Source organism: Hyaena hyaena, unplaced genomic scaffold (assembly GCF_003009895.1).
Source record: "Hyaena hyaena isolate Hyena2069 unplaced genomic scaffold, ASM300989v1 scaffold_6, whole genome shotgun sequence".
In the NCBI taxonomy this organism is placed as follows: Eukaryota; Metazoa; Chordata; class Mammalia; order Carnivora; family Hyaenidae; genus Hyaena; species Hyaena hyaena.
In genome coordinates, this window is record NW_024080638.1 from 4,511,751 (window position 1) to 4,533,223 (window position 21,473).

At 44.7% G+C, this 21,473-nt stretch overlaps 1 protein-coding gene across 2 annotated transcripts in view; it reads left to right on the forward strand.

The window, feature by feature from the left end:
• LOC120236933 (paralemmin-2) overlaps positions 1 to 20,117 on the forward strand; it is a 137,242-nt gene extending 117,125 nt beyond the window's left edge. Inside the window, exons 4-7 of one of the 2 annotated variants that reach the window (XM_039240023.1) lie at positions 2,559 to 2,673; positions 3,530 to 3,551; positions 9,099 to 9,200; positions 19,378 to 20,117. In XM_039240023.1, coding sequence (XP_039095954.1) covers positions 2,559 to 2,673; positions 3,530 to 3,551; positions 9,099 to 9,200; positions 19,378 to 20,117 — 979 coding nt within the window. The remainder of the gene's footprint in view (positions 1 to 2,558; positions 2,674 to 3,529; positions 3,552 to 9,098; positions 9,201 to 19,377) is intronic. The other variant, XM_039240033.1, reaches the window with a different exon arrangement.
• Positions 20,118 to 21,473: the final 1,356 nt, after the last annotated feature.

Here is a 21,473-nt window from a genome sequence, read left to right on the forward strand (position 1 = left end):
ATATCTATTTGTTTATATATCTATGTCATTTGGCCCCCTCTCTTGTAGACTCTGTATCTCAGCCTACAAAGAGCCTTTCAAATCAAGGCTTGCTGAAGAATTCACCCTGGTATCAGAAATCCTGAAAGTCTTAGGGCGCCTGGGTGGCTCAGTTGTTTAAGCGTCCGACTTCGACCTAGGTCATGATCTCTAAGTTCAAGCCCTGTGTCGGGCTCTGTGCTAACAGCTCAGAGTCGGTGTCTCCCTCTGTCTCTCTGCCCTTCCCCTACTTCTGCTCTGTCTCTCTCAAAAATAAACATAAAAAAAAAAAAAAAAAAAAAAAGAAATCCTGAAGGTCTCATTTGGCTGAGCCATGTATTTTTGAAGCTTGGTTCAGTTTCTTTGATTCTTTGAACATACATATATTGAACCCTTGTGCCCTCCTCTCCATGATGAATTTATAATCTAGTGGGGGAAACTAATGATGTAGGGTTGCTAAACCTCAGCACTATTGACATTTGGGGCGAGACAATTCTCTTTTGTGGGGGCTGTCCTGGGCATTGCAGGGTGTTTAGCAGCATCCCTGACCACCACCCACTAGGTACCAGTAGCACCACTTCCATTCTTCTAGAGTTATGGGCAACTAAAATGTCTCCAGACATTGCCAAATATCCCCTGGGGGACAAATCACCTTGGTTGAGAACCACTGCTCTAACATATACTAGACTTGATAAGATCTCTCATAAATAATAAGAAGAAAGACCAAAATAATGGGCTAATAACTGTTCAGAGGAGGGCAGTGTTATTTCCTGGTGGTGAATCTGTGAAAGTCTCCTGGGGTGGGTGGTGCTGAGCTGAGGCAAGAATGGTTAGGGGTTTGAGATGGGTTTCTTGGAAGAGGGGAAAACATAGGGCACAAATGGGCAAATAAGGAGTTGCTCTCATTGTCAAGAGTGGAGGCCATGTCGGTACTGGGAGGCTAGCTGCTATAGGGCCATCTAACTCATTATAAGGACCTCCACTCTTACTGTGAGTGAAATGATACATACATCTGTGTTCATTTGGAGGGAATATGATTGTACATAGAGTTTGTCTTTGTGACCCAAAGTAATTGCTGTGAAGTCTCAGCCATCCAGAGGTAATTTTGCTGATGCTCAGGAAGGAAACCTCTGAGGGGCACAGTGCACCCCTAATAAACCCATGCCTGTGGCTTAGTGTCGCTTACCCCTCTTAAGATCTCACTCTGAAGTCTTCCTAGTTGAACAGACTTGGTTAGCCAGTTCCCAACAGCAGATTAGAAGATGGAAGAGGGGGAGGGGGAGGGGAAGGGACAGATAAAGGCAGACACAGACTCTACAGCAAAGCTTCCAGCACGACAGAGCTCCAAAATTTTTTACAGAGCAAAGCAAACAAAATTTACAGAGCAAAGCAATTCTGCTTTGGAAAGAGCCCCAAAGCAGAATTGAAGGAGCAAGCAAATACAAACCAAATAATTCTTTAGGCAGGGGAACATCCATCCCTTCATACCCTTAAGGACATTGCTGCATAACGGTGCCGTTATACAGTTATACATAGTATGCCGACATACACCATGTCTAGCAAGGCAGGAAATAATGTGAGATACCATGGAACCCATGTGGTAAGAGTTCAGCACCATGGTCAGGAGTAAGGTCTGGACTTCGGGCTTGAATCCTTACTTCAAGGCTCTGCAGCAATAAACTAGTTCCTTAACCTTGCCAGGCCTTCATGGTCTCATCCATAAAATGGGGATTCCCAACTCAAAAGGTCATTGGGAAGGTTAAATAAATTAAACCATGTGAATTCTTAGCTTGGTTCTTGGCCGAGATTTGGTGCTCAATATAAGTTAACAGTTAATACTATCCTTTCATTGAAAGAATAAGCTACTGAGACTTCTCCCAGATCGTAGCTGTTCTGGAATATTCCCAGAGTCTCCTGGCAGTGCCAAAATGTCCCTTCCTGAAAATACATAGGATGGCTATGGAAACTGAGAAAGTTCTAGAGGAGGGAGGCCAGCTGTTTCAGTTCCTCCTTCCTTTTCCCTTCTTGTGGGCAGTAGAGGATGGGCCACTGAGAGAGATGACAGCAGGCTCCCAAGGGTATTGGCCACCAGCCATTTTGTGGCAACGTATTTCCCTTGAGTGAGATTAGGGAAGTTCTCCTTCACCCTTTAGAACTGATAGAAGAATAAGTTATTCTGAGATAGCTAGGGGAATGTGAAGCTATTTTCCTTCAGCCATTATGTCCTATGCGATGTAAAAAATATCAACCCCCAAATTAAGAATGTGCACATCAGTAGGGTTAGAGGGGGAGACATCAAAGCACACTGTAAAGCAGTGGTGGCGAACCCGTGGCTGTAGCTCGGGCTGGTTTTCCTTTGGTCAATGTGTGCTGAGTGGCAAAGCTGAAAACACAGGATGCTCTGTGATGTGAAATCTGGCACCTCAGAATGTAAGACAGAGACAGCCAGGAAGTCACCCCGCAGGAAGGAGCTGCTCCCCACAGGATGCCGGGATGGCAGGACAGTAAAGTCACCTGTTCTCTGTTTGTGTGTTTTCCAGGCTGGAGCAGGAAATACAAGCACTAGAAAGCGAAGAGTCCCAGATATCTGCCAAAGAGCAAATCATCTTAGAGAAACTGAAGGAGACGGAGAAATCCTTCAAGGACTTTCAGAAGGTACAGAAAACAAGTGGGGTTTCTCTGAATTTTATTCACGGGGAAGTAAGCACTAGCGAGTTAGTCCAGTGCAGACAGGGCCAGTTAGGATTGATAAAACGTCTGAGCCACACGCCCCGTGAAATGAGGTGCAGTGTGTGACGGCCAGTGTCGTCTCTGACACTGAGAGCAGCCCATTTTCGGGTGTGGGACCACCTGGTGTGTGGGGAAGCACAAAAGAGAGTCATTAAATTAACCCCAACTACCTATTGTCCAAACCCCTCATACGCCTCATGCCGAAAATGTCAACTCCCCTTGGACTTCAGAATTCTAAAGCCAATTCTTATTAAGCAGACTAGACCTGCTCCTTACGGCCTTCATTTAAGTCTCTCCTTTATAAAAAGGCCAGAGGCAAAACCATATCAAGTGGACATGAATTGCAAATACCCAGAATGTAAATACTCTGAACACAGCTGCTGTGTAGCACAGAGGAGAGAACTCATAAAGCCAAGAGTCTCTTATGTCTCAGGACCTTCCTTCTATTTTATAACCCAGGTACCCAGACTGAAGAAACTATCTAATCACATTGATTTTAAGATGGGGTTTTCTGATGTCACCTTTCAACACAACCAAGGGTTTTTGCTGGATAATCAACATGAATCCGTACTGGGAGAAATTCAGTATAGGCTGGGAATGATAAAACATTCCATTAAATTTCAGGATCCCCAACAAACTTCCCAGAAGAAAGGAAAGCATTGGGTTTACCCACCACAGTCAAATTCTGGCCCTGGGGTGGGGGTGGGGAAGACAGGTTAGTGGATGAGGGGTCGTGCCCCCACACGTGTGGTGACGCACTGCCCTGCTTTTGTTTCCACAGAGCTTCTCCAGTGCGGATGGAGGTAAGTGTAAGTGCTCTCTGCCCCCACTCTAGAGCAGTATCTTAGCCCACTCAGTTAGTGGGTTCCGTGGACACAGGCTCACCGGGAGATGTGATGTGTTGGCGGGTAAAGACGTCAGAGAGGAGGAACGGCACCCTGTAAAGGGCACCACCGAGCAGATGCACATCCCAAGACTTGTCTGCCTCTCTTCTTCAAGGACTGTTTCCCGACTCAATGTTTCTAGTTTTATACAGTTGGCCTGGCTCATCCTCTTCCCATTTGGTCCTCAAGGTTCACTGCGTGGACCTTTCTGGAAAGGTGTTCAGCAAAGAGTGCTAACATCGGGACCAGATCCTAGGCAGGAAAGATCCCGTTTGTGGCGAGGTCTCCAGGTCACAGCAGCCACATCAGAAGGCTATCATCTGGTGTTCAGGAAATGTTTCTAAGGCCTCTGGTTTTTTGTTTTGAATCAGAAAATGGGGCATTTCTCCAGGGTAACAGGGCTGGGCAGAATGTCCCTCCCTCTGTGGCCTAAGCCGGCCTTGAGCACATGAAGGGTGGGAGCAGGGCCCTGGCTTCCTGAACCCATCTTGGCAGGAGTGGGCCTTCCTTCTGCCTTCCTTCCCTTCCTTGCCCCTGACCTCTGCTCTCCTTACCTGTGGTCATGGGAACTTGAGGTTGTGTGCTTCGCTTTGTGTGAAGGTTGAAGGTTGTATGCTTCTTCCTTCACCTTGCTCCCCAAACTTGAGCTACAAGTTCATGAAAACCACTCCATTATCGCTTTCACTGGGGCCCTCAGCTAGGCCTGCTTTCGAAGGCCAGGACTCGTCAGAAGGATGGGATGCTCTGCTCACCTGGTTCTTATAAAGCCAACCTCTAAACTATGCAGGTGAGCAGGAGCCAGGATGAGAATTGGCATCAGGGTTCTCCCCACGTCATTTGCAAGTATCAGGGAAAAGATTTTTAAAAATGCAGAGATGGGTAATGTATTTTTCTGGATTAGCAAAGATATTTGCACTAAGGATAAAACTGACTTTAGCCAAAAAAAAAAAAAAAAAAAGTATTGTGTTATTTTATTTGATTTGGGGAGGGTGTGGTTTCTAGCAAATAAAATGCAAGGAGTCTGGACGTTTGGCCCCTGGGTGATCTTTGGGTAGGTAGTAAATTAAACCTCATGTTCCTGGGCCAAACCCACAGGGACTCCAGGAGGAAGACCTAGAACATTCTAGAGTCTTCTCTAAGGTGTAGCCAAATTGGAGTTCTTGTTCTGTGCTGTGGGGATAGAGCATGGACTGAGGAGCTGGCCTTGTCTCTTTGGGGGAATAGAGGGTGGCTGCATGGGAAGCAGAGTGAGCTTCCCTAGTGCTAGGAGAGGCCTGGCACAGTGTGCATAACCAGAATAGTGCCTTAAGTGTCAGATTGGAGTGGGGCTGTGGGACATTGACCCACAGATACCTGCATACTGGGAGGGTACACATTGACCTTTCATGCTTTTACTTCTTTTTTTCTCTTCCTTCTCAAACCAGGATCTTTCCTAGACTTTTATCTATACTTAGGGGAGGGAAGAAGTCTGAATGTCATGTCTCTGGGAAGGCTGAGTGGGGCATGGAGACCCCCATAGCCCATGACTTGGTAACAAGCAAAACTGAAGCCATGCTACTGTGTCTTTCATTTTCAACCTGGGTTTCTTTCATTTCCTCCTCCATTAACTTCCTACTATTTGCATCTGTTCCCCTAACTGGTTTATGGAGGTGGGAAGAAACCTGATCATGACTAAAAAGAGCCTCCAGAGAAAATTGCCGTTATTACTCTGTCCTCACTCACTTTTTGACAAGGTTGATCTCAGGCTCAAGGATACAAAAATCTTAGGGATCCTAAGGAATGGCCAGGAAAAGGTTTTTGTGGTCTTACCTGTCACCCGCAATGATGAGTCCCGCCATCTCTGGTTCTAAGTAAGTCTGGGGGTCCCTTTCCGTTGCACCACACCTAATGGCAAAGAAGGAACTTTGAAGGAGGGAACATGTCCTTCCAAGAATGCGGTCAATGTTCAACTCACACTGTGGACTGAGAGTAAAAACCGAATCACGTCCAGCTGAGGGACTCTGGAGTGTCTGATTATTTTTTCATTCTTTGGTTTCAAAGGCCCGTTGATTTCAAAGTTGCCAAGACCACTCTTAGACTCAACCACCTGTTGTTACTAAGAAGTAACACAAAATTATTAAAAATAATAATGCCTTAAGAAAGATACCCTACTTCTGAAAGGCTGATTATGGAATCCAAGGCCAACTAGAATTATATAACTGTACAAGAGGCTGCAGATAATGAACAGAAGCATTCTTAGTTTAACAAGATGCTTAGGAGATGGATGTGTGTGCATGTGTAATGACCCCACCTCAGGTCACCTGGGCATGTCACCCTATGTGTGTCAGAGGAAATAAAGGGACAGCACTACTGGATCACCAATGGCTTCAGATTGCATAGTGGTCCTGGCAATCACGAGCCATGTATTCCAATCTTGAGTAGAATCCCCAGGCCATATACATTCTGACCCCCACCTGACTTCCTCCCCACCTCGTACACACACTTGGTATATAGCAGAGTCTTCATCAGTTGGATATGTTTGTTGTTACTGCCTTAAATAGGCATAGTGTCTTGTGTAACTATAATTTGCATATAGTATGTATCCTGTGCTAACTATTCTTCACACACTAAGACACTGAGCCAGAATCGGCAGGGTAAAATGTGTGTCCTGTGCCTATCTCCACCCTTGCTGTATGATACTGATCTTCTTAGGTTTTCATCCTGTCTGAGTCTGTGGTGGCCGGAAGCCATCCCTGTATCAACACCTTCATGCCAATTGCTGGGAAATCCCAGTGTGTCCTTAGGTGACTATAAATCGTGTTTTCAGGAGAGTGTTCATCAGTTTTCTCTAGCTTTGGCTATTTCATATTCTTTATAGCTATAGTAATATTTCAGCAGTGCTGGAACTAATAAGAAGCACTCATCTTACATTTCTGCAGTGGTAATGGCCATTCTTTACCTTCTTGGACGATAGACCATGTTGACCTTGACAGGAAAAGGGCAGTTTACAGACTGAGGCCATGTGAAGAAGTTCGTCCCGTGGAGGCTTGGGAGATCCTGTTAATTCTTCTTTGTGCTGGTCTATCAGCCACGTCTCAGATACATGGCTTTGGGTTAACGACTTAATGATATATTGAGGGGGCTGCTGTGTTCTTCTTTTCATGCCCCACCCCTCACCACCCCCTCATCTCGGCAGGAGCGTGTAACCCCAGCTCTCCAAGAGCTGTAGGCCTCAAGCTTGTAGCCAGGGAACAGTGGGCAAAGGTGACTCCAGCCCCAACTCACTTCGAGGCTAGGAACTCCCTCCTGTGGAGGCTGAGACATAAGCCCCGGAATCCCGTGCTCTTTCTGATACAGGCGCGCCCTGCCTGCAAGCGCCTTTAGTTTCTGGCTGCTAAAACTTTCTCAGTTTCAGAGATGCCCCAGAAACTCTATATTTAGCATAGAATGTATAGACACACATGTGACCAGTCTGTGGGTCTTCACCTGCTCTTAATGGCTTGACTCTTCATCTCATTTGACTGCAGAAAGTCAGATTTACTGAGATCTCAATCCACAGATTTCTGGAAATCCTCAGGGAAAACTCACAAGCCTTGCAGATCTTCTCTGGTCATCCCTCGTCCCCTGAACTGCCCCTCTAGCCACACACTGCTGCTCCAGTCTTCCCTGGGCTGCTGTTAGCAGTCTACCCCTACACACCCAGGATCAGCGTATCTCAAGCCTCTGCTCTCTTCTGTTCGTGCCTTGTGCTGGTTTGGGGCCCAGACTCTTCCCACAGCTCCCCACAATGAGAGTAACCTAAGTTCAGGAGTAATAGAGACCCAATATGCAACCTCAGACATGTGGCCACATTCAGAACCTTTGACTCAAACCAGGCCTGTCTTCAGGGGGTGCCCACAGGCTGCCTCATGGCTGCCTCCCAATCCCCTCCGTCATCTCAAAGGCCTAGGTACCTTTAGGTTTCTTCCTTGCAGCAAAGGCCCTCAACAATGACTGTCCAACCCAGGACCTACTCTCCAGCACACATAAGGCCTTAGAGAGATGGTCACTTAAACGGCCTGCCCGCCTACTCCTGATGTCCTATTCCTTCTCCCCAAATGGTGGCTATGGAAAAATCCATTCCCTTAGTGAAACTCCACCCCTCCCCTACCCACAGAGTGTGTTCCTCAAAATACAACGTTCTAATATCAGCACATTCTGGATTGTCAATACTCACACGCGAGTCAGCAAATGGTCTAGTTGATGCAGAATTGAACTAATCCTAATCCTCATCCTAATCTAGTGTCTGCCCGTGGTCCTCTCCAGCATGAAATGTAAAAAGGAAAAATGAAATCTGACAGAACAAAGGCGATATCAGTGGGGATACAGAGGATGAGACTGATGTAAGAGATGTGAAGGAGGTAGAGGCTAGGGGCTCCTGGGCACCGAGAGGGGGTGTTCAGGGCAATGCCCAGGATCCTGCGTGAATTGTGGCACCTTTCAGCTGAGATACAGAGTACAGGAAAGGCAGCAAATGAACACAGGTGGGAGTTCTGTATGGGACATGCTGAATCTGGGGTGATTGGGGAGAGATTCAGTAGAGATGGCAGTAAGCAGCTAGGGGGATCTCTGAGGAGTGATTGGTATTCCAGGATTCTGGGACTTGGTCCTGACACAAGGAAGGAATCATATCACATAGAGCCCAGTTATCTAGAATGTTCCTGCCTTCCCTTTCCCACTTCTCTCTAGGAGATACACAAATTCTTCTCCTTTGTCTCACCTCCAGTGGTTTCCTGCTCTCCTCCTTGACATGCTTGCTGAGGTTCATACTCCTCTGGGTCTCACCTCCCAAAATGGGCTTATCAAGTTGTTCCCCCAAGTGGATCTGGCCTCCCTGCTTTTCTTGGCCATGTTTCCTACAACTGGGCTAATGGTGAATTCACTGGCTGTTGTTATTTGGAATCTCAGAGTTTCCTGGCTGAAACCATAACCTGAAGTATTGAAACTGTAGGATAAATTCTAGAGTTTTGGATTTTTTTTTTTTAATGTCTATAAAACAGGTCTTCTGAATGAATCAGGCACCAGAAACTACATTTGCAGTTTAGGGAATGAGCCCTAAGTCTATTTTCCAGTACTGTTTAAGACATATTTCTAGTTTGATGTCCCATGTTTGGTCAATTCTACCAAGTTGATAATGGCTCTCACTAGCCAACCCCCTTTTCCCTCCTGAATTCATTGTACTCTTAGGATCTAGAGCTTTCTGATGAATCTTTTAATACATAGAGCAGTCCTGGGGCTTGAGCTCTCTGGCCAGGATCCCTCCTACCTCAGCTACTCTGCTGAATACCAATCACTGGGCAAATGCTTGTCTTTGTTTACCCTGATCCTCTCGTTCAGTGGCCGCCTCCGCGGTCCATTATGTAGGGCAGACGAGCTGCTGTTTCGGCGGTGAACCCACTGGGCCTCCCGACACTGTGCCTAATTGTATTCCCTGCTCTCTGCTACCAGATGCAGTAAATTACATTTCCTCCCAGCTCCCCGACCTGCCAATCCTCTGTTCACGAACAGCAGAACCATCACCTGGGCAGGACGGGACTAGCAGAGCATCTGGTAAGTCCTGGGGAGCTATTTGGTTTTGATGCCAGGACTGGCCCTGGGGCTTGCATTTCTCTGAGTTTTAATCATAAGGGATGTCCAAATATCCTCCCAGAGGGGACCCTGTCCTCAGCCCAGCCTCAGACATAGAGTTTACAGTGACCACAAAGTATAGGCAGTAGGCCCTAATATGTAATTAAGGACTGAATAGGAGGGAATACTGAGGAAAGTGTAGGGCATTTCCCCTCTGACTTTAGTGAGGTCTATTTTTCGTGGTCTTTGTATCTCTCCTTATTCTCAAAGTTGAGCTGGACTCTGCCTGGAGGGGGTTTTATTTTTCATATCAGACACGTACAAGATCAAATGAACTATGATGGAATATGGGTGGAAATTATCTTCAAAGTGTATGAGGATGTTGGCAAGTCCTTTGGGAATCTAGCTGCTTGCATATTATAAACATAAACTTTCAAGTGCCCCCATTTCTGGAATGATTTCTTAGCTACTGTGGTATACTCAGGGGAAAAGTAGCAACTTAAAGAACATATGTTTCCTACTGATGCTTTTCACAACGGTGAATTTAAAAAAAAAATAATACATTTATGAGTATAAAGTATATAGAGAGCTATGCTTTGCCTTATCCAATGTGAATGTGCCTCAGAAATCAGAACTGATGGAAATAAATCTATTTGAACCTTTTCACTCTACACAGAAATGTACTGAGGGCCAGGGGGCTAAATGGAAAAATGAATTGCCAAAGTTCTACAGTCAGTGACAATGTAGGTGGATTCAGATATGGACATGAGATTATGCTTTACATAATCTAGGTGAATTAATGTCTAAAATTAACCATATAATGACACTTTCCATGAAACAAAATAATCACGGACTTCTAAGCCAGAGAAAATCTTTTCTGTGGGGCCAACCTGGATATTTTGTGAAGCAAATAGTCTCTCCTTATTTTAATGGAAAAGTAAAACAGAAGGGCAAGTAAGTGTTGACACAGTTGTCATGTGCACTGACTAAATATCTATGGGGTGTCTCCATAAACCTCTTAGCGTATCACTTTTATGTACTGACTTACAGAGTTCTAGACTTGGGTAGGACCTTAAATGGCGTCTGGTCAAAGCCTGGCCAGGTCCACATGTCCCTGGACTGATAAATCGGAACTTGCAGCCTGCAGGTATGCTGTAAAGGAATCACTGGCAGTGATTTAAGCCACAGGCTCTCAGATGCTCCAAGGAGCACTTCTGAGATCAGCTAAGGTAGAAACTGTTCAACAGTCACATACATTCTGCTTGTTATTAGAGCCTTGGGTGTTGGTAGTTCCCAATAAGTGTGGGTAAACAGCTTCCTAGCCTCTTTCCACAACATGTTCCTGGACCTCACAGGACAGGTGATTTGATCCAACTAATGGATCAGCTCAGGGAGAGGGTAGGGGTGGCGTGTGAGGACTAATTTTTAAGAGGGATAAAGAAGGGTTGGAGTAGCATTAATAGTCAGTGTAATGTGCAAGAGTAAAATGTTAATGTGATTGTAGTGCTGGGTCTGTGGGTATATGTACAGTGTCACAACCTAGTGTCCTTCATGGTTGAAGATGCTGTAGAAACGTAACAATCCAATGGCAAATGCATTTTCAAAAAAAAAGGTATTATGGGATGAGAATCTTCAAAAACAAGTTTATGTGTACTTTTGTTTATTACTAAGGAATGAATTTGCATAGATGTATCTAACTGGAAATACATACAAGCAGAATTGTGGATGGAATCGCATTTGATGTGGTTAACTTGTTTGTCTAGACTGTTTTTGGAATGGAGTGTCCAGATTCATGATCAGTTATGGCCAATAGTGACTATACAGAGCATGAATAGCACACCAAATAATGGCACTCGCCACTAGAATTCTTGCTCCTAGAGTTGATCCATCTTGCTTTATGAACATCCTTTTGGAAATTTTGTATAATCTCAGGGCCATTTTAATATTTGTCACTTGTCATTACTCAATATTCTGGTTGTTTGGAGTTTGGGAAGTTCAGGATTCTGTATAAATGGGGATTTATTTAGCATCATTGCCTTTAGAATTAGGAGACATCTTTTTCAATCCAACATGGAAGCTAGGGCATAGCAGCCCTGCAGAGAGATCCTCAGACCACAGCCACACACCTCTGTGATTGGAGCTTAGTGTCCCTCCAGGCAGCCCATTGTAGTTGGTTCTGACCGTTGGGAAGCCCTCCCTCTCTGCTGGAACTATCATTTGTCTGCCTCCATCTCCCACCCATCGGTTCTTCTCCTGCCTCCTAGAGCCACTCAGAACAAACCTAAGTTGATTTCCCTTTAACTATTTGAAAATGACTATCATTCCTGGTCTTTCCCAGATCCCCACTCTACATTCCCTTGACACCCTCTACCATCCTTGTCCCTCCCCTCTGAACATCCCTCACTTTGTCTCTAGTCTTCCTGAGATGCAGTGCTCAGAGCTGCTCCACGCACTCTGGGGTGGGCTGATCTCCCCCCAGCCCAGAGCATGAAGCCACAGACCATGTGACTCACTTCGCTGGTGCCATGGCCTTTCAGGCTCAGGTTCTAAAGTAAAGCCTCAGAGTCATTTGACATGTGCCACTCTTCATCCTCAGTCCCTTTACCCCGTGTAGTCATAGTCCCAGAATCATTGTCATTGAAACGTGTAGCCTGCTTCCCCTTATTGTGCACATACTGCTTCACCTGCTCAGAGAACCTACAAAATTCTTTATTTCATCATCTCAAAGGCAAAAGTAAGGATGAGCTATGCACCTTTATGCCCTTTGTAGGTTTGATGTGACTGTTAAATTTCTTCACGTTAGATTGTCCCTTGTAAGTGTCAGGAGCCCCATGGAGGTCACCGAGGAGCCTCCTTGGGAAGTAGAGGAGGGAACGGTGTAAGGGGATTTGAGAGTCAGGGCTCAAGTGTTCTCTCCCACTTCAGACACAGCAGCTCCTCTGTCCTTGGGTTTATATTGTATTTCTGCATCAGATTTCCATCTGAATAAAGGGTTTAACAGTTTTGAAAATAGAAAACTCTCTTCTCTGTTGTTGGGGTCTTCATAGCTATTGATTGTAGCGCCTCACAACCTCTCTTTTCGTCTCTATTTGGTATCCTCTAGATATGAAAAGCAAGCTTCCATTATTTTTCATCATTGCATTAATGAAAACATTGCACAGTTGGAACCAAAGTCAGAGGCCTATGACATACCATCGGGGTCTCCTGGCCCTTGAGAACCCTAAGTAGGCATGTATGGGGCATGGGCATTTAATGAGTAACAAGTTCTGGCAATTGTCTTAACACCCAAGGCACATATTTGTGTCTCAATCACAGGAATATAAGGGGCTTTATGATGATCCAGATGTGCTGTGCCTCTGGCTTTGCCTAAATTGTCTAAAGAACTGGAACAAAAAGAAAACAAGATTAATCTGTATATCTTCTGCCTGATGAATCCTTCCTGGTTCTTGGTGGTCTCTGCTCTTTGAAAATGAACTTCAGAGTTTAGACAGCCATGGTCTCAAACTACTGCCACATAGTTTATATAATTCCTTCCTTCTTGTTTTTTAAAATCAGAACCTCAGATGTCTGCCTCCAGCACCTTTCCCAGTGTATAGAATTCTTTTTTTCTTTAAGTTTGTTTTTTAGAAAGAGACAGAAGGAGCAAACGGGTGGGGGGTAGGCAGAGGCAGAGAGAGGGGGGAGAGAGAGAAACCCAAGCAGGCTCTGCACTGTCAGCATGGAGCCTAGGGTGGGACTTGAATTCACTAACCATGAGATCATGACCTGAGCCAAAACCAAGAGTTGGATGTATAACTGACTGAGCCACCCAGACACGCTGCACCCCTCCCCCCACCCAGTATAAATTTATCGATAAGAGAACTCATCGCTGGGTCTGAAGCACTGAAAGCCTTTATATCCCTGGGTGCTTTATTTGTTTATTTTTTCCCAATCTTCTCCACTCATCTGGGCTTCATTTCCCTCTTAGCAATATTGTTTCTGGCACTTTTCAGACTAAAAACTCTCCTTCTTGACCAAGAAGGTAGAAGCAAACTCAGATATAGGAAACTGGCTCTTGCTCTTGTTATCCGTGACATCACAACTTTGCTGACTTCGTTTTGTTAATACTAAGGTGTCCTGAGAACACAATTATTCCAAGAAATTTTTGATTACTGGTTTTTGAAGTTAGAGATTGCCTAAGTGTTGGGATGAGAGGGAAAATCCACTCTGAATTAATTTCCTCATTTTCATTGTTATTTTGCCATCACGATAGCCAGTTTTGTATTTCCATCCTCAAGAGAAGGCGTGAGTGTATATTTATATATATGTATACTCATAGGAAAGCAGGAAAAGATTGCATGTATATGCATTCACTCAGTAAGCCAAGAATATGCATTGTTTCTCTTCTACATTCCCAGTGTGATGTGTGCTACTGGATGTTCACTTCTGGGTAACAGTCATGTCCTGGCTGTCTGTTGCCCTCCTAACGTACTTTATACATCATTGGATCACAAGCCACACAGGCTGTTTACAGCAACACAGGATATCAAAGCTGGATATCCTTTATTGTACAAATGGGAAAAATGAGGTCCAAATATAGGGTGTCATCTCAATAGGAATTCAGAACCAGTGTCTTCCTCCCTTTCCCTGACACCGCCCATCTTACGGACTAATGGCAATGGGCTGTGTCATTTTATATTTATACGTGGACCTTTGGGCTTGTACCTCCTCCCACTGATCACAGTGGGTCAAAACAAGTGAGCTGGGAGAAGCCCGATTTAAGGGATTTGACATGATTAAGGTTTCCGTCCTCACAGAATGCACTGTCTTGTTTGGTATGCTCTTGGCTTGTTTCCAAAATGGAATCCTGTAGTTGGTCGCCCCACACCTCACTTGTGTTAGGTGCTTTTGTATCCTTTTCCCTAGGCTCCCTATAGCCCTTAGAGCTGCCTTCTCTTCACCAAAAGTGAAGGTAACTGGGAACAAAAGAGTACATAGAGCCATGGGAATAAGTTTGAACCAGAATCCAGCATTCTCTGCTTCCCAGACCCATGTCTCTGGGCTCCATAGCCTCCCCGACCAGAATAGCTTCACAGCCCACTCTCACCCTGGTTTTTAGGCAAGTATCTTCCCCAGGGGCCTCCTTTCTAGTCCACACCTGGCTGTTTTCAGCACCTGGAGCCTAGGATTATCAACCCCCGTTAGACTGCCTCTGCCTCTTCAAGATTCTCCTTATTGACCAGAGGGCCCCTGGGGAGCAAAGACCTAATAAATCAAATGCAGAGGCCCAACATCAAAGTGCCATTCCATCATTCACTTGTGTCCCTTTGTGGAAAGTCTCCACTTTGGTTCCCATTCTTCACTGACAAGATGAATATCTGTTCACTCCCCTGTCTAGGTTCTTGGAAAGAATCGCAAAAAATGCTTTAAACTCTCCAACCTTATTGTCATCAGTATGTCATGTTGGGAAACCTGTAATTAAATCTATCATTGTGTAAAAACATACTTCCAGATTTCAGTCCGCTTGTCCCTGGTACTATCATCAGACTGTCTCCTTTCTGTTTTCTCTGTCTCCAGAACCCTCCTCCAGGAAATTTCAGAGAGCTTTTCTCCACATATTTTCTTGTATGTCCATGTCTTTCTCTTGAGAGAAAGAGATTTTCTCTCAAAATCTCTTTCAGGGGCTCCCCACAAGGCCCCCTCACCTCAGCAGCACCCCTTCCTTGTTTGTTTTTTTCAATGAGCTGACTAAGCCCTCGTCACTACCTGTACGTGACTTGCACCAATCTGTGTCCCCATGCCACAGGGAAGCTTGAGGGAGGAGGAGGGAAGAGTCGTGGATATTTTTTGTGGTTAGACATGAGAACATGATGTAATCGAGAAGTCTCTGGTAAACACGACGTGTCAGTAGCAAACAGGAGAGTTGTTTAAATTGTGTGCATGCATCAAAAATAAAACGTCAAATTTAAAATGTAAGTCTCATTTTCCTACCGCCCTGGGTCACATTTGAAATATTGGCTGAGAACTAGAGCCGAATAATGAGGCTTGCTCCTCAACAACACATTTAAGATAAACGTTCACGCCTCCTGTGTGGTTTTCTGAATGTCTGATAATGTGCTCATATGTGTATCCATGAATTCAAAGCTTTGGTGGTAAGCAAGAGCTTCTCAAAGTGTTCACCCTTCCTAAAAGGAGGGAGATGGAGACAAGGCATGTGAGGCCAGCCCCTGACAAAACCAGCTACAAATCTGTTTCTTTTGAAGCCTTGTTTTATCTGAGGGAAGAAAATATGGATGGATATTGTATATTATGGCAAAACATATTTAGTTTATTTTATGAGCAAAATGTCTTCAGGTGTTCCACCCCCATAGTCTAGAGATATTGAAAGAACAGTGTACGACATGAAAATACAGATATAAATGTGTAACCCTAATGAAACCAGGCCACGTGTGGCTCAGTCCCAGAGCCATGGCACATTTTGCAAAATACAGTTTAAAATCACACACAAGAACAAGAAGAAAATCAAACACTAAAAAGGAACTGTGTTCTTTACCTGTTTTTACCAAAGGATATTAAAAGGAATCCAGCTCATATCCCCACCAGAAGCACTTCTCACATTTCTTTTTCATCCCTCCACATATCCCCTCCATCACCACAAAAGTGTTCCCTCTCTATCCATATCCCACACAGCTTTTATGCGCTCTCCTTCTGAATTCCTTCCTTCTCAACTCTATTGTGTGTGTGTGTGTCTACTTAGCTGTTCAACACAGAACTTCTCCTCAATCCCCCTTTCTGTCCAGTCTCTGACTCCAGGAACGGGAAAAGACAAAATGAGGGTTGGGGGTTAAGATGATGGAGAGAGGAAGATTGGACCAACAGTGACAGCATTCTCATTGGTGGGCAAAAGAAGAAGACATCTCTAAAGATTCCCGTGTTAATACTTTGTGTCCGATCATATATGGATGTAAGAATGTTTTGTTCCATATTCTGTAGTGATTGCAGATCAAGGTGTCATTTTGTTCACATATTACTGGATGGATTGTACCTATAATTGGCAGTCATTAGTATCATCCTTATTTACAAGTATGTCCCGTGAGTGTTTTAATAATAATAGGATATAACGATTTAACCCCAAACGGTGCTTTTTTAATATAAGTGTAATATTGAAAGAACAGGTTTTGGAGTCCATGCAGAATTTTAAGTGCCTATTCTGTTTCTCTGGTGACACGTTTTGTGGAAAATCAGGAAATAACTGAGACAAATATTTCTCTTGACATCACCATCATTGTGTGAGCCCATGTGCTTCTGAAATGACAAAGATCGGTTGGCCTCTCACTGTGTCCCTGAAGGAAACTCAAGATCTTTGTGCTGAATAAGTGAAACTTTCAAAATGGACATGATGAAAACCAAGCATCGGATCTGGCTTCACAATCTTTTTAGTTAAGTGTGAACTGTGAACAGACTGTATCTTATTACCCAAGCAGATGGAACAGTATCATTGCTGTTTTCTGAACCAGTTCAAACATTAATTACTGTGTGTACCTTTTCATGGGTGTCGTGTTATACAAAGTATTTGTGACTAGATGAAGGCAACTAAGGTAGACTTTTCAATTAGTAGTGTTTGTTTCACAGGTGTGTATATCGGGTACCTTCTGTACAAAAGGCTACAAGGTAGGTGCTTTTGGGGAGGGGGGAGTCATAGAAAGATGTCAGGCAAAACACTAGCCTTTAGGGATCTTAAAAATCTGTGGAGCTAATAAAACATTCCCACAAATACTTATACTACTGAGTGGAAAGTGTGAAGCGCCTTCAGAGAGGTTTAGAAATGTTCAGACAATCTCAAGAAGAGCGAGAAGGGGCAGTGGCTGACTGAGTTGCAGGAGTGTGGGACTCTTGATCTGGGGGTTGTGAGTTTGCCCCCCGTTTTGGGGGTAGAGATTACTTGAAAAAAATAAGTTAAAAAGAGAGAGAGGGACACCTTAGAGATGGAAGAGTCAAAGAAACCTCTGGAAGAGGGGACAGCTGACTGGGCATTGATGGATGGATGGGTCATATTTGGATGTATAGAAACTTAAAAGAAGGACATTTCAAAAGAAGGAAATCTTAACAAAAGCAGAAAGAGTTGAGGTGTGGGATGGTGTTAATGGATTGTGCTAGAGGAAAAAGGAGCCATCAAACATGCAGGTGAACTATTATCTGGATCTTCTTAACATAGTTGAGGAGCTTGTAGTTATTCGGAGAGAGGTAGGGACTCATAAGCAGAGATGCCACATGGGAGAGGCAGGCGGGGCAGGGAGACAGCAGGCAGGGAAGGGTGTTAAGTTCTGGGAATAGTGAGAAATTTGCTATGGCCGGGGTGGACGTGGAATGAGAGGGGCTGTGAGGCAAGCCTTGAAAGGAAGTTGCAGACAAATTCCGAAGGGAATTATATGCCAAGCTAAGGGGTTTGGCATGTACCCTACAGAGACCCAAGGAACCAACACAGGGTTTGTGGAGAAGGTGCCGTAGGCAGGATGGAGTATAGGCTAGCCTGGTGCGCAGACTTTTTCTACAAATGGCCTGATTGTAAATATTTCAGACGTTGTGGAGCACATATGGTCCCTATCACATATTCTTCTTTCTTTTTTTTCTTTTTCTCTTTCTTAAATTCTCTTTCTTTCCTTTCCTTCCTTCCTTCCTTCCTTCCTTCCTTCCTTCCTTCCTTCCTTCCTTCCTTCCTTCCTTCCTCTTCCTTTAATAATTTTTTAAATATAAAAACCATTCTTTGCTCCTCTGGACACACAGAAACAAACCTTGGGTTACCCCTGCCCCTGCTGTGAGGAGTGACAGGTGAACTTAGGCAAAGCTGTCATGCAGAGAACAGAAGGGGGGCCTGACCTGAGGCAGTGGCAGCAGAGGCAATGGTGAGAAGGTACACGGGGAGGAGTGTGAAACTGAGTAAATTGCTTACAGCGGTTGTTTGGCTGTGGAAGAAATTAGGAAGAAAAGGATGAATCAGGAGTGATTCTGATGCTTCCCGCTTGAGAGACTGTACAGTGCTGGTATTATGTAAAACCAAGACTGAGGAGTGTTCAGAGAAGGTGGATTCAGTTTCAAAGCTGTGGAGGTTGAAGTATCTATGGGTCATCTGGGGAAATGGTGCCTGGGGACAGTTGGCTTTATGGGACCAATGCTCGGTTTCCTAGCATCCAGAACGTGTGCCTCTTAGGGAGCCTCCCAGGTAACAGATTTGAAAATACGGAGTGTCACACAAGATGAGAACAGGGAAGAGCAGGTCCTTAGAGGCCCAGATTGGTGGCAGGAGTTTGGATGAGCTGGAGAGGGCTGGTCTGGATGGAAAGAGTGGGTAGGAAGCCCTTCCCATAGTCTAGGGAAGCAGAAGTCATGTGTCACATTGAGTAGGGGCAGAAGAGAAAGAAGTCGATGGATGGAGTATGGGGCAGGATCACGAGGACCTGGCGCTGCGTACACGGCAGAAGAAAGGGCCTTCTGTGATCAGTGTCATGTCAAATTCCAGTGTCACAGGATGATACTACCCCTGTCTTGTTCTTTTTCTGGTTCTTGTTTCAGAAAACTAACTAAGCGATTGAAGTACTCTCAGAGCATGTAATCTGACTGCTTTTGTAACTTCACTTCCTACAAGTACCCTATTTTACAGTACAGTGGAAGATAGCCAGGTCCCACCTGCAAAATCCTTTGCATATTCTCCATTAGCAGTAAGAGGAAATGCAGGAAAAAATAGTAGAACGCTTGGTGAGAGAGTTAACAAAAGATGTGAGGTTTTGGAATTATGGTACTTCTTAACTAGGGCCTTTAAAATTGTCTGTAAGACTAGTGTAAGCTCCCAATCAACGTAAACTTGCATGTTACCAGCCTCCCTGCAGTTCAATACATTGGATCCAAACAGTCGCTTGTGGCCTTATTTTAGCAGATCTTCTTAGAAGTGCCACTGAGACATGGTAACTCTGTACATCTGGCTTCCCAGGGCCTTAAGCTGCTGTGTTAAAATACATACATAACCACCTCTGTCCACAATGTGCACTCAACTCTAACACTCAAGATGCTTGGCAGTTAGACTAGAAAGGGCACAAAACCTTTTTTTTTTGTCTGTTTGGCAATTAACCATTCACTGGCTTTTTTTGTTGTAACATGCACTTCCTTTCTCTTGTTTTCATTCAAGCTGTGTACGCCATGGAAATTAATGTGGAGAAAGACAAACAAACAGGAGAGACCAAGATTCTCTCTACATCCACCATTGGCCCAGAGGGGGTCCATCAGAGAGGAGTCAAAGTCTATGATGACGGTACCAAAGTAGTGTATGAGGTGCATTCAGGAGGCACTGTAGTAGAAAATGGAGTGCACAAATTAAGCTCAAAGGATGTAGAAGAGCTTATTCAGAAGGCGGGACAATCAAGCTTCAGAGGAGGGCACGTGTCAGAAAGAACTGTGATGGCGGACGGGAGCCTCAGCCACCCTAAGGAACACATGCTCTGCAAAGAAGCCAAGTTAGAAATGGTACATAAGTCTAGGAAAGATCATTCTTCCGGGACCCCAGGGCAGCAGGCCCCAGCTCCCAGCACGGAAGGGCCGGAGGCAAACTTGGATCAGCCAGTCACCATGATTTTCATGGGCTACCAAAATATTGAGGACGAAGAGGAGACTAAGAAGGTGCTAGGCTATGATGAAACCATCAAGGCTGAGTTGGTCCTCATTGACGAAGACGATGAGAAGTCATTGAGGGAGAAGACCGTGACGGACGTGTCCACTATCGATGGGAATGCAGCAGAGCTTGTGTCCGGGAGGCCAGTCTCAGACACCACAGAGCCCTCATCCCCAGAAGGGAAGGAAGAGAGCCTGGCCACGGAGCCAGCCCCAGGTACCCAAAAGAAAAAGCGCTGTCAATGCTGTGTTGTCATGTGACCACTCGTTTCTTCCCTTTTCTTCTGGGCAGCCTCTGTGCTCTCCACCACTTCCGTAGACCTCACTGTACCACTAACTGCAATACTGTGAACTGGAAGCAAACACCTGCCTTGCCTTGCAGTTGGATTGCTTTGATCTCTCTTATTTTTCCCCCCTCTCATTTTTCTCCAGTTTCCTCACCTGGGAGACAACGTGCATGTGTGTGCTTCATTCTTTCCAAGGACTTGCCTTTCCTCTAAACCTTTCCTTGTGTCTTCGAGAGTGAATCAATTTCTTACTGCTCGATTGGAATGGACTCTTCACATCAGCCAGTTATCTAGTAGCCTTAATTCACTTGACTGGAATTGAACCCAGTGGTACTGGGGGTTTTATTTTGTAGTGTGTTCCTATAATGTAGTCACACGTCACCACATCGCTGACTTCTCCCTCGCCTCCCTTGCTGTGGATCTTTGCTTTTATATCTTGTGTGGCAAAATGCTGTTGGCTCTAGCTGGTTGCTAGTGTGGCCAAAAGTGGACCTTACTTAGTCTGTTCAATCTAGGGTGATGCTTTTTGCTGCCTTACATAAGCTTCCAGATTACAGTATTGTGCATCTATGGCTTTCCTTCTGTTAAACCTGAAATGAAGTCGATGGAAAAGAAAAGAACCCCATGCTTTGTCACGGCTGAAATGTAGGGACTGATTCTGTAACCTGCCCATCGGCAGCTGCCTCTTTCTGCGGCTTACCTGATGGACCCTTTATATACGAAGCACCATTTTTAATTTTCTAAGGACATGAAACAGACATCGTTTTGAGCATTAGTAGTGATCTCTAAACTTAGGTATATATCCATGAGCCTTGCTTCTATTGTCTCAAAAAAAAAGTCGATTTTTATATTGTTTTCTTTTTCACGGGTATTTTCTGATCATGTTAATGTATTTTCGACGAAGGGATCATTTTGAGGAGTGTCTCTGCAGTGACCCTATTTCTAAACCAGTCTTTCTGACCTACGGTGGTCATTGTCATGCTTCCACTTCATTGTGGATGGACGGTGCTGGGACTGAATTTACCTGTTCATCTCACCCACCCGCTTGATAACAGAGCCTTACTTGTGGACTCTTTTCTTTCTGTCCCCATGAGAAAGAGAATGTTTCCCATGACGTCACCATGTAGGTCTAGCCAGCCCTCAAAATAAACTTGGAATGTAAATGTTTAAGAAAGACCTGTCTTCTCCACGTTAAGCACTTAAATTCATTCCGCAAGTACCGATTGAGTGGCACGTAGCTGATTTACTTATTTAAGGCATGTTTCTTAAACTTCTGGGGATTTCAGAACATCAAAGACAAGTTTCTTTGTTTTGTTTTGTTTTTATCTAG